The sequence below is a fragment of the Mastomys coucha genome, unplaced genomic scaffold (genome assembly GCF_008632895.1).
Source record: "Mastomys coucha isolate ucsf_1 unplaced genomic scaffold, UCSF_Mcou_1 pScaffold22, whole genome shotgun sequence".
Classification (NCBI taxonomy): domain Eukaryota; kingdom Metazoa; phylum Chordata; class Mammalia; order Rodentia; family Muridae; genus Mastomys; species Mastomys coucha.
In genome coordinates this window covers 101652821-101670031 of record NW_022196905.1, presented here as the reverse complement: position 1 = coordinate 101670031, position 17211 = coordinate 101652821, and the positions used below count along the sequence as shown (strand labels likewise).

At 40.7% G+C, this 17211-nt stretch overlaps 1 protein-coding gene and 1 pseudogene across 1 annotated transcript in view; one reads left to right on the top strand and one right to left on the bottom strand.

The window, feature by feature from the left end:
• The first annotated feature begins 3744 nt into the window (after nucleotides 1-3744).
• Nucleotides 3745-17211, top strand: part of Rnf212 (ring finger protein 212) — a 40854-nt gene continuing 27387 nt past the window's right edge. The window contains exons 1-3 of the mRNA XM_031342238.1: nucleotides 3745-3955; nucleotides 8069-8130; nucleotides 17056-17130. Coding sequence (XP_031198098.1) covers nucleotides 3847-3955; nucleotides 8069-8130; nucleotides 17056-17130 — 246 coding nt within the window. The 5' untranslated portion in view covers nucleotides 3745-3846. The remainder of the gene's footprint in view (nucleotides 3956-8068; nucleotides 8131-17055; nucleotides 17131-17211) is intronic.
• LOC116070797 lies at nucleotides 14419-15034 on the bottom strand (annotated as a pseudogene).

The following is a 17211-nucleotide window of genomic DNA, read 5'->3' as shown; positions in this document are numbered from 1 at the left end:
ATCAGAAAAGCAGGGGAGATAATCAAACACTCCTCTGAAGTCCTTATCTCTTTGACATCACCCCTCATGAATGGCACTAACTTGTCATTTCACCTTTTAGTTCAGACCTTGACCTTGGAATACCAACTCCTTAATGTCACCAGACCTGGACACTTTAAGGATTGCTGGTTATGTGTACCCCCTGGAACTAACTCACAATTGTCACTTACAGCGTCTTGGTGATACTGCCAAGTAACGTTACCTTACCCTTTGTCAGCTGCCCTGGCTCCAGTGTTGCCATGACTCCATACCTTACCTCTGTCCCTCTCTTTGGCGTGGCAACCTGTTTTAAAGCCTTTGGGACTCATTCAGTGAGAATGCTGAGCTCCCTAGACTGCAATAGAACCATAACCCTTGATATATCATCTCTGCCACAATGCCCTATAATCCAAAACGTGTCAATTCTTTGTGGCACTCAGGCATATCATCGCCTACCTGCTAGCTGGTCAGGAGTTTGAACATTAGTACTTCTTTTCCCTGAACTGGGAGTAATCCAGGGAAATGAGCCCCTGCCAATCCCAGTTGTAGATATGATAGCTGCCCAACATAAAAGGGCAGTCCAAGTTGTGCCACTCTTGGTTGCTACAGGAATAGGTGTTGGTACTGGAGTTGCAGGGATAACAACTTCCGTGATCCAATATAATACATTCACTTCTCAGTTTCAAAGCGATTTTCAAAAAATGTCTGAAACTGTGCTTACTATCCAAAAACAGATTGATTCTTTGGCAGCCGTGGTGCTTCAGAACAGAACAGATGGGGACTAGATATCCTGATAGTTAAAGAAGGTGGTCTTTGCCTGTACCTCCAAGAAGAATGCTGCTTCTACGTCAACCAATCCAAGATAGTAAGAAATAAAATCCAGGAGCTACAGTCAGACATAAAAAATTTCAGAAACCGTGAGACCTCCAGTTCTGAGATTTTCAAAAACCCCATATGGAAGTGGATACACTCCTGTTTGTAACTCCTTTCCTAGTCATCTTCCTGGTGTTATTATTTGCTCCCTGCATCATTAATCTTGTTTCTATACTTCTTCAAGGACAAATACAAACAATTTCTAACCAAACTATCAATCAGCTCCTGTTACAGGATTACCAGCCGCTGCCCACAGATGAGCCACTGTCCACAGAGGAACCTGATGCAAATGTTTACTAAGTGGATCCCGATGGTGAAAGCCAGCTACCTCCATTGACAATGCCCCTAGACAGCAGGAAGTAGCCTAAGAGACACGAAGCCCTCATTGCCTTTTCATCATCGGCTTCCCCTTCCCTTTTTCTTTCCTTCTCTTTATAATATCAAAAAGGGAGGTATGTTAGCATCAGGACATCCAAAGCCTGTGGCGGTGCATGGGCGGGTCCACAGACCTGTTGCCAGGGCAACAGCCACCATATTCCCAGAATCCATTGGGCTCACCTCCCACCTTTACCTGTGGCCATACATCACAGCCCATATATATATACGGGGAACATTCCTCCATCTCTCTCTCTCCTCCTCCTCCTCTCTTTCCGTGCCACTACCCCCTCTCTCCCTCTCAATTAAACTTCTTACACGTGGAACTGTTTGGGCCTAGTATGGTATGTCCTGACGTGACCCGCCGTTCTAACACATCAATTTTAGTTTAAATTTTATATAATCAGCAACAACCAATCAGCTACAGATGCAATTTTAAGTTATTTGGTCACATCACACATTAAAAAAGGATTTTACATTCTCTCTGTCTCTCCCCTTCTCTCTCTCTCTTTCTCTCTCTCTCTCTGCAAGTGGGCCCTTTCTTTTTTTTTCTCTTCCCCTCGCCCACTTATCCCCATGACATCTTCCCTGGCCTCAGTCCTTGGGGCCAGTGAACAGCTTCTCAATAAACTTGCCTTTAATATTAAAAAAAAAAAAAAAAAAGGATTTTATAAAGGGGTACAATTTTAACTCTTATAGAGCCAGATAGTGGTGCTGATGGTGGTGGTGGTTCTGGCAATTCCTTTAATTCCATCACTTTGGAGGCAGATACAGAGTTTGAGTTTGAGTTTGAGTTTGAGGCAAGCTGAGTCTACAGAGTAAGTTTCAGAACTTCCAGGACTACACAAAGAAGCTTTTTCTCCAAAAAGGGAGTGGGGAACAGGTAACCTTATGACATATATTTCATGTAACATACCAAAATACTATCAGGTAGAGCATGTGGCATGGCCCTCCTACTGCTACTTCTAAGGAGGCTGAAGCAGGAGGATCCCTAGAATCCCCAAGTAGAGACCAGACTGACAGTAGACTATCTTAGTCACTGTTCTATTGATATGAAGAGACACCATGACCAAGACAACCCTTATAAAAGAACACATTTTAATTGGGAGTTTGTGTACAGTTGCACAGGTTTAATCTATTACCATCTTGTTGGGGAGCATGATGGCATGCAGGGAGGCGATGGAGCAGTAGCTGAGAGTTATATCTTGATCCACAGGTAGAGTACAGGAAGGGAGGGGAGAGACTGGCTCTGACATGAGCTTTTGAAACTTCAAAGCCCTAGTGTCTCTCTTCCTCCAACAAGGCCACACCTCCTAATCCTTATAAATCTTTCAAATAGTGCCACTCCCTGTTGACTAAGCATTCAAAGCCTTAGTGACTAAGCATTCAAATATATGAGCCTATGGGGGCCATTCTTACTCAAACCACTTCAGAGATCCTTTCTCATAAACATGACAGTACAACACAAAGAAACAAAACTACCTTAATTTTAATGTATACTCAATAAAAAGTAGATAAGATATATCTTATTAGTCATACTAAGTTTGTAAACATGGGTTCTATGTTATACTCACAGCATAATTCGGACCAGTAACTTAAGGGCCTGATGAAAGTCACAGCTGCAGTACTACACAGATCAAGTAGATCCTTTACCCAAATTATTTCACTAAGAAACAATTGCCTAAAATCTTTACTTTTTCCTAATTCCTTGAAAGACAGAAAACTTCTCTCCATACAAGTAAGTAGCCCAGGAATTTTCTCACACAGCCTCTACCAATCCATGCACACTTATGAAGTGTGAAGGGGAAGAAAGATATCCAGAATTATGTAAGAAACACAACTATTAATTTAATTTTGAAATAATTTTAATATCACCAAAAACTTCCACTATCTATTGTTTTAAAGGGGGAATGATCTTCCCTAAATTAAACCTTTTCTTGTGAACATAGTAGCAACCAGGGATCTCTGTTCTGCCCTGATACACTTCTGTCCCATGTCCAAATGCAATCCCTTCCAACCATTCATTGTTCACTGGGTACTTCTAGTCCCCCTAGCCTGGTTCATAACCCCAGCCCAGCCCCATCTTCCTGGTAGTCCTTTCCTCCAACCCTGCTAGGAACCTATGGTTCTTCTTGGTTTCAATGGTTCCCCGGTTTTCTCTCCTCTCCATTATGGTGTGTACAAATGTTCCTGGGCCTGTCTCTACCCTGAGACCTGATCCACACAGACTCCCTCAATATCCACTACCCCAGCCTAGTTTCGCCCAGCTTCTTTAGCAACAAACTTCCTCGTGATGGGGGAAAAAAAAAAAAAGAAAGAAACCACCGTCCCTTCCCACATCGCCAAGCTTTCCTCCGCCACCAAGAAGGCAGCCATTCTTTGCCTCAGTACTTTTGGCCCTGGCTTCTTCCCCCGATTGGTTCTGTGTCGGTTTGGGCGGGAAGCCGTGGCCTTGTACGCATGCGCTGGAATGAGCGCAGGCGCAGAGCTGCCTTTCTAAGCAGCGCTGAGCACCGAGAAGTGCGTTCGTACCTCAGTGTCCTCGCTGGCCTCGCGCGAGTCTCACGTGGATCCTTGGTCATGGCCAGCTGGGTGTTCTGTAATCGCTGTTTCCAGCCGCCAGACAGGAAATCGTCCTTCAGTCTGACTAGCTGCGGACACGTATACTGCGACTCCTGCCTCCTCAAAGGTCCGTGCAGGCCCGGCTGGCAAAACGGGCCACCTGGGCTCGCAAGCCGAGGCGTGCAATGTGGGTGCACTCCCGTGGGTGTCCCGTGGGCGGGACAAAGGCGAGGAACCTCGATGGGTCTGTGCACTCCATAACCACCGAACTCCTGCAGGGAGACGAAGCAGGAACTCCAGAAAGCCTGCTGCATACTTGACATCTGATGGGAAGCTAGTTTGCAGCAGTCAGTTGATCAGATGTGAATATTTTTTGTTGTTGAAGTAAAACCTTGAGGGGGGGGGAGTTGCGGGGGGGCGGCGGTCATGCATACAGAAGCAGTGGGAAGTGACCGACCTATTTAATTTGGTAAATAAAGGGACAGACAGGAACACCACCAGCCCTCAGAAACTTCTTATGGACTTCGGTTTCATTTTGTTGTCCAGCCTTATCTTATTCTCTAGGAATTTACACACAGTATTTAGTATGAGCATGTACACGTAGGTGCCACATTTATATGGAACTCTACTGTGTGATCACACTCCAACTTATTCATTCATTAGTTGAACTAACATAAGTGGTTTCCAAATTTGTAAGTGACAAATGCTGCTACTTTGAAAATTCTGGCTATGTTTTTGTTGAGCATAGGTACACATGTGCAACCAGGAGTAGAATTTCTGGGTTTCTGGTATATAAGAGGAAGTCTAGTATAAAAAGTAATCTGAAGTGAGAGAAATTCAGAAGCTGTGTAAGTGAGGCTTGTGAGAAGCAATGGGAACAAGATGTAGCCCTAGGATCAGGAGAAATGATGGGTTTGGAAAGACAAGGTAAGTGAGATAGGTTTAATTCAAGGAAGCAAGGAGCTGAACTCTTTTGCTGGTGGATGCTGGACAGAGAACAGCCAGGATAAGCTGGTAAGCTCATTTTAGACCAGTAGTTCTCAATCTTCCTAATGCTGCAGCCCATTTATACAGTTAGTCATGTTGTGATACCCAACCATAAAATTATTTTTGTTACTACTTCAGGGTTAGAGACCTGTTATGAATCATAATGTAAATATCTGTGTTTTCATACGGTCGTAGGTAATCCCCAGAGCGGTCACTACCCACAGGTTGAAAATTGATACCTTAGACCCTGTCTTGTGGGAGCTGTCTAGGGAGGAAACAGGAGGTAGTCCTGAGTGGGGATCTGGAATTCAAAGGAGTCAGGAATGTTAATGGTGAGTCAGTAGCATGTAAGTAAATGCTAAATGTCTAGGCAGTTAGAAAATACTACCACCTTTTTAGGTGGCAAGTAGACAGAAGAAAGATGTTGGATAAAGAAGTAAGTAAAGGTCTTGATGACCTAAGATTTTCCCCTAAGGTCAAAGAATCAGTGTTTGAAAATATCTACTGAGTCAGTAGTAGAAGTCACCAATGACTTAAAATAACCTAAAGTTAGAACAGTAAAGATACATACCTTCATGATGTAAATTACAAAGCCCCAACACTGCTGTGTGTGATTAGTTTAAGGCCTAGGGTAGTACACATCCAGGTGTTTCTGGTCCTTGAATCATGAGGCCAACATAGGTTCCAGTACCCTGAAGTTATTCTTCTAAAACCACAGGTACTACATGTTGAAAGTGTATCAACCCCAGAGACACACAGAAGAAGTTGGAGGAAAAGGATAGGGAGTTCTAGACAGAATCTTAACTTAGCTCAGTCTCATGATCCCATGTTCATACAGTCTTGTTAACTTTTTCAGTTAACACAAATTTCTTAAGTTTTTACTTATTTTTATATGTATGGGTGTTTTGCTTGCATGTATGTTTGTACACCATGTTTGTGCCAGGTATCTGCAAGGTCATTGACTCTCCTAGGACTGGAGATACAGAAGGTTATGGATCCTAGGAATTGAACTCAAGTCCTCTAAAAGAACAACTAGTTCTTAACTGCTGAGTCATCTCTCTAGCCCTTGATGGCAATTTCACACACACATAAACACTGTGGGGGATGTCAAAGGCCTGTCTGTAGGAGCTGTTTCTCTCCATCCACCATATGGGTTACATAGATTGAACTCATGTCATCATATTTAGTAGCAAGTGTCTTTACCAAAGTTGAGCTAGTTTGCTGGCATATAGTAGTACAGATTTTAAAAACAAAAAATGATATAGTATGTATACTATTTAGTAAACTGTTTTTATTGCTTACTAGGGCAATAAAACTGCCTTCATTGTTAATCCCAGCTCTTGGAACCCATACACAAGTAGATCTCTGAGTTCAAGGCCAGACTGGTTTATAGATTGAGTTGCAGGACAGCAAGAAACTATGTCTCAAGAAACAAAACAACAACAAAAACACAAACAAATACACACAAATAATCTTTTATTCCTAAGGTTGTAAATATCCTTCAGTTACTATGCCATAAGTTATTTCATTCCCTACTGAAAGACATTTATCTTGGCTCTTTTCTTTTTGCTGATTGTTTATTCAGATCCTCTCTTTCAGTGTAGTATTTATTTTTAGTTGATGTGTAAGCAGGGATATATTAAATATGAGCCATTTAGCAGTGAACTACAAGGGATTTCCTCTCTGCCCCCTCTTAGTCTTCCCTAGCACAATGCATGTAGTTTGTTTTTTGTTTTGTATTGTTGTTTGGGGGGTTTTATTTTGTTTTGTTAGTTTTGTTTTGTTATTGTTGTTGTTGCTGTTTTTGAGACGAGGTATCTCTGTAGTATCCCTAGCTGTTCTGGAATTTGTTCTGTAGAAAAGGCTGCCCTCAAACTCTTTAGATATCAGCCTGCCTCTGCCTTGAGAGTGCTGGGATTAAAGGGATATGCCACCCCACACCCCACAACATCCAGTTAATACTTGTGTTTTAATGAATCTGTTCTGTAATCTTTTACTGTGTAACTTCTATTTAAGATAGTACAATAAAACAACATGGAGTAAGAAAGGTAGTATAAGAATATGCAGAGGGGAGGGCATTTGAATGGTATTTGAATGCCTTTATAAGAAGAAAGGAGAGGCTGTCAATGATAAGTCAGCAGTTAACAATCCTTGCTGCTGAGCCTTATGATCTGAGTTCAATCCCCAGAACCTACTGTAGGAGCTGACTTGAAAGTTGCCCTCTAACCTTGACATTATTGCATTTGCTCACTCTCAAAACCCCCTGCTGTGTGTTTGTGTTTGTGTGTGTATTTGTGTGTATGAGATAGGAAATTTAATTGTAAGAAATCCTGTGACAATTGTGCACTTTTACATAGAGTACTAAGGAGGTCCAGGGCTTAGTAGCAACAGAAATGCTGATAAGGAGCCCAAGATGTGGTCCACAAGAGTGATGGGATAACAAGGCTGGTGCTGAGAGCCAGCCAATGAGTTCAGAGATTCAAGCCAAGATGGTGGTCAGTTTCATGGGGGAAAAGATAGTGAAATATGGACAGATTCCTTCTAGATCAGCAGCAAAACTATGCTAGCTGGTAGATAGGTTTTTAAACCTTTCGAGACTGGCTCTAGGTAACAGGAACTCAGAGGTGATATAAGGTAACCTTGAGTGGTATTGTAGAGGCTTGAAAGAATTATTTTCATTTTAAATTGTTAAAAGTTTTAAATTAATATGTCCCAAAACCAGATGATGGTGTGTGCTTTGTACTAGTTGAGAGGCAGAAACAAGAGGTAACTAAACAAGCCCCTGTCTCAGAAAGTTTTTGTTGTTGTTTGTTTTTTTGAGACAAAGTATCTATATAGTCTTGGATTTGGAGCTCACTGCATAGGATCTCAAAGAGCTCCTTCTGCCCATGCCTCTCAAATGCTGAGATTAAAGGTATATACCACCATGCCCAGCCGCAAAAAGAAATTTTTTAAGGGCTGGTGCTAACATTTTATAGTAGAACACAGTGTATGTGAGGCCCTGCATGAAGAAAACACACACACATACTCATACCTGAATGTCCTGGATATGGGGAGGGAAAGAAAAGATTCCACTGTAAAATCTAAGTATTGTTGATACTTGTGTATCACTCTTTGGGGGCACATTTACAAAGCAGGAAAATAAATTATTGTATAAATTGTTTTATGAATCCACAGCTTCATCATTTAAGAACATGAAAACATTTAGACACTGTGTAATCCTGCATTGTAACACATTGCTTCTCTCTGATAGGTAAAAAGAATGAATGCATGATCTGTGAAGTTCCTTGTCAAACAGTTTTACTCTCAAAACACGTAAGCTGAAATCTCTAGAATTTGAATATTTGTTATAATATTATTTTCTTTTAATTTGAGTTTAAATTCTTAGTAGCTAGTATCTAAATTTTTCATTCATTTTTGCTAGATTAACACTTGTGAGTAATAAACCATAATAGGATTTGGTTTTGCTGTTCTGTGATTTGGTTTTATTGTTGATTGGTTTTGGTTGATTACTGTTTGTAATTTTTTTTTCTTTAGTTTTGCTAAGCAAAATGCATTTACTATTGTGTTATCCAGGATGTCCATAAATACAATATTCTTCTGCCTTAGCCTGCTGAGTGCTGGCGTGTAGTGTTGGCATTACAAGCATGAGCCTCTGTACCAATCAGGATTTGCTTTTAAACCCTCACTGTATTTTCCTTCTTAGCCATAGGTTGGCCTTATGCACAGTTTATTGGATTGTGCTATGCTCTTAGAAATGAAAATAGGTTAGATTTTCTTAGTACAACACTGACTTCCTAGTCAGGCAAATTTGGTTTGAAAGCATAGTAAATAAGAGGTTTGTTCATAATATAAGTTAAAGTCAGTTATTTACTCCATGGGTTTAAATCAGTGCCTTTAATTCTATCTACAAAATATGCCACATTAATTTATTCCTTGGTATAAACTTCTTATCAAGTGCTTTGTCTCTTCTATGCTTGTTTTCAAGATGTATATTTGAACTGCTGTTTTTAAACATCACAATTTTTATTAAAAAAAAAAAAAACAACAGAGTTACCCAACAACTCAGACAATATAGAAAGTCATAATGGATAATGTGACAATTCCCAGATCCTGTTCCAAAGATGACAACATGTAGGAGTTGGCACCTAGTTTATATTTCTTATGTCTTTTATTTTCTTTTTATGGAATTTTTTCCAAATAATATCTTGTTTGTGGTATATATTTTCACATGACTGCATAATATCTCACTGGTTTTTGTTTTGTGTTTTTATACATTTTACACACTGCTCACTGCCCCTCTTCCCAGTAACCTCCTCCCAAAATCTTTTCCCTCATCCCTTCATCTTCTCCTCTGAGGGGGTGGAGACCCTCCACCTGGGTATCCCCCGCACCCTGACACATCAAGTCTCTACAGGGCTAGGCACATCCTTTCCCACTGAGGCCAGACAAGGCAGCCCAGCTAGAAGAGCATATCCCACAGACAGGCAACAGCTTTTGAGATAGCCTCTCACTCCAGTTGTTCAGAACCCACATGAAGACCAAGCCAAACATCTACTACACATGTGTGTTGGGGGAAGAAGCCTAGGTCCACCCTGTGTATGCTCTTTAGTTGGTAGATCAGTCTCTGAGAGCCCCAACGGTCCAGGTTAGTTGACTGTCTTCTTTGTGGAGTTCTTATCTCCTTCAGGGCCCACAATCCTTCCCCAACTGAAACCCATCCCATGGACAAGCACCAATCCCTGACACTATTAATGATAAATACTCTGTTATACTTGCAGACAGGAGTCTAGCATGACTGTCCTCTGAGAATCTCCACCTAACAGCTGACTCAGGTGGATGTAGAGATCCACAGCCAAATAGTGGATAGAGCTTGAGGACTCTTACTGTTTCCTTTTCAAGAGCTTGTGGAGGGTTTTTTGTTTGTTTGTTTGTTTGTTTGTTTGCCTTACACTCATTATATTTACCAATTTCTGTCTACAATTACAAGAGTTTTTATAGGCATAAGTTCCTAAAGGTAGAAAAGTAAGGGGAAATATTTAACTATTTAAAACTTTAATAGAGAATACCTTCTTTTTTTCTAAACACATCAGTTTTGTATTCCACTGCTTATATACTGTTTACTAAATGTCATATCCTACTATTTACATACTTATGCAGCACCCCTTCCCTGCCATAAGGCCAGGGTCAGACTGGAAAGAGAAACTCTGACCCTTCTCCAGCTTTCTGGGTTGAATATCTAGGCTATTTGTATCTTGTTTCTTAGTTGTGCTGGCTAGTTTTATATCAACTTAACACAAGTTAGAGTCTTCAGAGAGGAGGGAACCTAAATTGAGGAAATGCCTTCATAAGATCAGGCTGTGGAAAGACCTGTGTTGTGTGTTTTCATAATTAGCAATTGATGGGGAGGACACAGCTTTTAGGTAGTGGCCCTGGACTCTATAAGAAAGCAGGCTGAACAAGGCATGATAAGCATTTCAGTGAGCACCATCTCTCCTTGGCCTCTACATCAGTTCTTGCCTCCAGATTCCTGCCTATTTGAGTTCTTCCCTAACTTCCCTCAGTGATGGACTGTTACCTGGAAGTGTAAACAAAATAACCCCTTTCCTCCCTAAATTGCTTTTTGGTCCTGGTATTTCATCACAGCAGTAGTAATCCTGACTAGGACATTAGTAAATATATTTAAGCATTTTGGTCCTTCTTTACACATTCTCTTTAATGTCGTGAGGACTGCTTTCCTGGGATCATCAGAAAGTTTATGCCAAAGAATAAGTTAACCTGAGATATTTTATAAATAGAATTAAAGTGGATCTGCTTGGATGTCACTCATACCAAATATTCATGATTCTTCTTTTTTGTTTTTGTTTTTTGTTTTTTGTTTGTTTGTTTGTTTTGTTTTGTTTTTTGTTTGTTTGTTTGTTTGTTTGTTTTGAGACAGGGTTTTCTCTGTGTAGCCCTGGCTGTCCTGGAACTCACTCTGTAGACCAGGCTGGCCTCGAACTCAAACTCAGAAATCCGCCTGCCTCTGCCTCCCAAGTGCTGGGATTAAAGGTGTGCGCCACCACTGCCCAGCATATTCATGATTCTTGAATGTGATGTGCCCTTGTTACATTTGTGTGTTTGAGACAGAATCTCTCTGGGTAGAACAAGCTGGCCTTGAGCTCACAGATATCTGCCTGCTTCTGCCTCCAGAGCATTTAATCTAGAGAGAGACAGAGACAGACAGACAGACAGACAGACAGACAAACTGAGAAAGGGACTTAAAAAGCAGTTAATCCCACCTTTTCTGGCCTTTCTTTATTTCTGTTTTAACTCAAAAATTGTTTCAAATAATAGTTTTAGAGTTGGGCATGCTATCAACACTCAGGCTAAGGTAGGAAGATTGCTGTGGGTTCAAAATCAGCTTGGGCTACAGTGAAATAAAGGAAGTAACAGGGAGAAGAGGTAAAAGAAGTAAGATAGAAATATTTTTAATTTCTAAGTGATTAGACTTTAACTCCACCATCACCTTTATGCTTAAATTTTATGTTATAGCACTGTGACCAGAGTCTTTGGTGTTGGAGTATTTTTTTTAAGTTAATCGGGATTTTCATTGTTGTTTATTTTTTATTGATTTTTTATTTTATGTGTATGGTTATTGGACTTACATATATGTCTGTATACCACATATGTGCCTTGTGCCATAGAGGGTATCAGATCTCTTAGAACTGGAATTATAGAGGGTTGTAAGCCACATGAAGTTACCAGGAATTGAACCTGGGTTCTCTGGAAAATCACCCAGTGCTCTTAACCACCAAGCCATCTCTTCAGCCCCTTTCATTATGTTTTAATACATGGTAATGACTGTTCTGTGGGTATTTGTAAAAAGTGTATCTTCTTTGTTCTATGTAGGAGAAAACAAGCAAATGAACCAGTGAAGCTGCTAAAACCGTTGAGGAATTCCTTCTGCTCTTCCTTCCACATCACATCCTAAGCCACAAATGTGGGCTCCTCCCTCTGCATTCTGTTGTGAACCCATGATTTCACCCAGGGCTGTATGCCACCACAGGCGCTAATCCTTCCTGCTTTCCATTCTGTAGCCAGTGGATCTACTTGTGTCTAGGAGATATCTCACCTTTATAAGTCTCACTGTTTAGGAAAAAGTTAAAGGGCTCTTGTGGTTATACCTCTGGGACCTCCTAGACTCCAAGTCAGCAACTCTGACCTGGTGCTGCTTCCGTAGCAGGATAACTCCATCTCTTGCCTGATCTTTCTGTTACTTTTGCCTGGAATATTATTTCAGGTGGCTGTAGTCTCTCACCCACAGCATTCAGGTTAGCTCTCTGTAACTGTCACCTCTATTGTTCTCACTTCAGACTGTCTTTCACTCAACCACCAAAATTCCTTTGTAAGCATACACCAGGGACCAAGCAATTCTACCCCTGATTGAGCATGTATACCTATGTTCAACAAATGCAAGAACTGCAGTAGGAAGGCCTCTGTAATGCACTCAAAGTGTATCATTTGTACCTATGCATAAGTCTAGGAAGTAAATTTCAGGGAAGTACCCTCTGATGGTCTCTAGTTTAGTTGGTTTCTTCAAGTCTGTTATATAAGCAGATTTTCTCAGACCAGCAATATCCTAGACTATTCAAGAGGTGCCCCTGCACACTCTTCAAGCAGATATATATTCATGTATTAATTTGTTTGTCATTAAAATGGGCTATTACTAGTTCACACATGAAATACAATTAATACCAGTGAAGTATTAGATGCTTGCAGGATGCAGGAGGTGGGGGATAACGGGGCCTTTAGGAAGAAACCTGGTGACCTCATATCAAAGCAGAAGAATGTGTTGCTTGAAATTTGCCTCCCTGCAGGACCACAAGGAATAATGAATTCAAGGTGAAGTGTAACAAGCAGAGGTAGAAAGGAACGACTAACTCTAAGGAGGTAGATGCTTAATGATATTGGAAAAATCTCTGGCTTTTAGACTCCAGGTAATATGGTCATGTCTGTAACGATAAAGACCAGGTTAAGGCAAATTCCTTGTGCTTGTGAAGACCTTGCAGAACTCCAGAACAGACAGAACCATGGCTGGAAATAAAGAGGCAAAAGTATCTCAAACATCAATGAGGGTTTAGCAAAGATCTTCTGAAGAAGATGAGCCCCTGAGGCTTGTGTTCTTCTGTATCTGTGCCACTGAACATTTCTTCAGTGTCTTACCTAGGTCCCATTGTATATTGGATCATGATGAGGGCCCGAAAATGTTCCTTATGTTCCTAGTTAATAGGTTCCAGATCATATCAAGACCTGAAAGAAAGGACCAGATGTTGCCTGGGAATCTATGCAGTGGCATGGGCATTCAGTGGCATTCAGAGTGTTCTACTGGAGGAATGCTTTGCTGTGAAAGCTGTGGTCCAAAGTAACCTCCAACAATGGCTGTCTCACAATGGAAAGGTTTAGAATCTGGTAGTTGTCCAGTTTACAAGGCTGGATTTCTCAGCAATCCAAATCTGGTTCTGTAGTCCTGGTGGATTCCTGAGGAGCGATCATTAGTCTGTGTAGGAATCCTGAAAAACTGCTTCTAATACTGGTGAAGAAATGCCTCAGCATCAGGATAGATGAACTTTCCAGGAAGCAAAAAGCAGTTTCCTTCTTCTGTGTTTTTAATGTGGGCTGCCATTAGAAGATATGGCCAAAATTTAGGGTAGGTTTTCCTACTTCAAATAATCTGATTATGAAAAGTCCTTTCCTTCCCTCCTTCATTAGCAGTTTTATTGGTACTTATTATCAAAAGGTAAAAATAAATAAAAATTAAGGGACAATTGGCATCTACCCAGTATTGACTCTTTTAGCCCATAATTCTAGGGTGTGTTTTGTTCAAGTGCTCTCACAGCTCTCAGTAAATTGCAAGTGTTACTCCATGGAGGTCTGCAAACTGTGGTAGCCCTGTCTTTAGGTACTGCTGCATTAGTACATCAGTGTTGAAACATCATCTCCTAAACATTCATTACTAGTACATAAAAGTATGTTACATCATTAACTTTGCTAAACGTCCTATTCTTCTAGAGTATTTGCTTATGCAGTAGTATCTTACTTTGGGTTTTATTGCTGTGAAGAGACATCATGACCAAGGCAACTCTTACAAAGACAAACATTTGGTTGGGCTGGCTTACAGTTTTAGAGGTTTAGTCTATTATCATGACAGGAAGCATGGCAACATGCAGGCATGACAAGGTATTGGAGAAAGAACTGACAGTTCCACATTTTGATCTGAAGATAGCCAGGAGGAGACTGGATTCTACACTGGGTGGAGCTTGAGTATAGGGGACCTCAAAGCCTACCCCCACAATGATATACCTCCTCCAACAAGGCCACACCTACTCCAGTAAGGCCATACCTCCTAATAGTGCCCCTCCCTATGGGCTAAGCATTCAGACACATGAATCTATGGAGCCCAGACCTATTCAAACTACCACAAGTAATGTCTGCAGTCATTGGCAGGAACTCCTGAATAGTGCTGTTTAGAAATGCGACTAGAGCAAGCACCCTTATTTCTCTTTTAACTTCATGGTCAGAGTTTTAGTCTTTTTTTTCTTAACATGAGTTATGAATGATGGTTTATTTGCCTTTCTGGGCTTTGATCTTCCTCAGATCGAACTCCAGCTCCTTGCCTTCTAGCACATAGCCGTCTGCTCTGCCGCACTGGCCTGGTCTTGAAGCAATGCAGGCGAGAAGCTTGCCCTACTAGAACAGCTCCTCTAAAAGACTGCTGATTTTGGCATTCTTTTTCCTTTCATCATATTTCTTTTGAATCTTCCTTGTTCATTTTGTTGTTTAAAATCTCTTCCTCCTCAGGAGTCAGCTTGGCCCCCTTCTTGCGGCCCAGGGGCAGTGCACAGTGGGACTCGTACCACTGCTGTCAATGAGCACAATGCAGTTCTTCACCAAGGCCTTGGTGCGGACCAGCTCATTATTGGATGCATTGTAGACAACATCAATGATCCTTGTTTTGTGAGTGTAACACTCAGAGCCCCAGGAAAAGTTCCCCACATCCAGTCTCAGGGCACAGTACTTCTTATTGCCTCCTCTAAATTCAGACTGTGTGTATGTAGCGAGGGCCAATCTTAGTGCTGGCATCAGGCCACCCCAGCTCATACTTCTGTTTCTTGTGGTAGAGCTTTCTCTTATCCCTGGTCTTGCGGGGCTTGTGCCAGTTGTCCCCAGAGATGCCCATCGCTCAGCACTGGCTGGAAAGAGAGGATTTTAGTCTTTCACCAAGTGTGCAAATACTAGTTTGCTAAAGGTATTTTTTTAAATCATGAATGGTATATAATCAATATAACTATATTGATTATTTTAATTCTTGGTAATACTCTGTTTTACCATATTTTTTATAGTGGAGAATACATTTGCTTTTTTAAAAAAAAAAACTATGTGTCTGTACAGAGGTCAGAGATAATTGGATTCTCTGGAGTAGGAGTTATAACTAATTGTGAACTCCCCAACTCTCTGACCCCTTCATTTACTTTTAAAACTAAAAACCCACATAAGATTCCAGGAATAGTGTCAAGTTGTGATGACATACTACAGCTTTTTCAGATAGATTCAATTTGCTATTGCTTCTCTTGGGATTTTTTTTGCATCCGTGTTCATATGCAAGTTGAAGTTGAAAGGGTTTTTTTTATAGTTAATATATAATAATAAATCATAGTTAATAGCTTCATAAAAGGTCTTAGAATAGAGAGTAGTAGCCAATGCCTGTAATCTCAGCACTTTGGAGGCAGAGACTATAATTATAGGCCAGTCTGGTCTATATAGCAAGGTCCAGACCAGCCTGTATGTGTGTATATATATATGTGTGTATGTGTGTGTGTGTGTGTGTATGTGTGTGTGTGTGTGTGTGTGTCTATGTGTAAATTTGTTGTAATGAATTCACAAATATAACCACCCTACATAGATTAACATAGTCATTCAAATATTTGCCCAGTCACAAACTCTATGGGACTCTTGAGGCAGTCCCTCAGCCCCAGTTCAAATCACCCTCAGCATCACTGTCTTCCATGTCTACTAGTATGGCCAATTAACAACCATCTCAATGAATTTTCTATAGTTAACCATGGAGCTTCTCTTAGAGTTTTACATTTTCAATATCAACTACATTTTTATGTACTTACCAAAAAACCAGTTTATAATATCTATAATGGTATTTGATTTTATTTTGCTTTGCTTTATTTATTTATTTATTTATTTATTTATTTATTTATTTATTTATTTTGGATTTTTAAGACAATGTTTCTATGCAGTCCTGACTGTTCTGGAACTCAATATTTAGACCCAGATGGCTTCAAAGTCACAGAGATCTGTCTGCCTTTGCCTACTGAGTCCTGGGATTAAAGTCTTTGCCACCACACCCACTGCTTTTTTTTCTCCCTACTTTAATTTTTTTTCTTTTTTTTTTTGGTTTTTCCAAAACTGGGTTTCTCTGTGTAATCCTGGCTGTCCTGGAACTCACTCTGTAGACCAGGCTGGCCTCGAACTAAGAAATCTGCCTGCCTCTGCCTCCCAAGTGCTGGGATTAAAGGCGTGAGCCACCGCCGCCCGGCCCTAATTTTAAAAGTAGCTATTGTGAGTTCTTTGTTATTGAACAACCTTGCCATATGTGTATTGAGTAATATTCCACATGCTTTTTCAGAAAGCTAATGTTTGGCTCTTTTTATCTTCTCACATGAACATACCTACACACAAACATTATACACATAATTAAAATAAAAATAAAATTTCTTTAAAAAGATCCACCTAAGTTAGATTTTTCTGGCAATGGAAAGACTTCAGGTGGTTTCAGTCCGTTGACCTTCTCAGATGGAATAGTAGCTCTTACTTTGTGCTAAATTGACAACACAACACACACGGCTAATGATTGATTTCCCCACACTCCCTCTTCTCTTGCTCTTTGCTGCCTCAGAAACTGTCTGTCAATAATCACTTCCTTCCCAAGGAATTACTTTGGATTTTATTTGTCTGGGGAAAAAGTCATCTTTTTACCTTTGTTTTGAAGCATATTTTCACTGGATATAGAGGGGCATGTGGTCCAGAGTTGCTCAGTAGCTGCCAATGTGTGCCATTGCCCTGCATGCTCCCTAGAGGTGTGATTGTCTTCACATGGCTGCATTGCTGTTTGCTTGTGCTATGTATAGATGTATACTTAATTGCAGATCTTAAAAGAAGTTTCTACATAGTTATTTGCTTCCTCTTCAGACTAACTCCAATATCCAGACATTCTTTCTGGGCATAGATGGTCTATGTAAGAAGTATTCCCAGGAGACCTCTCAGGTGAGTTAGAAGCTTGAGGCTTGAGTTGGTGATGCCCAGAACACATTAGTTCAGAGACCCTGTGATGTGAGTATTCTGGGG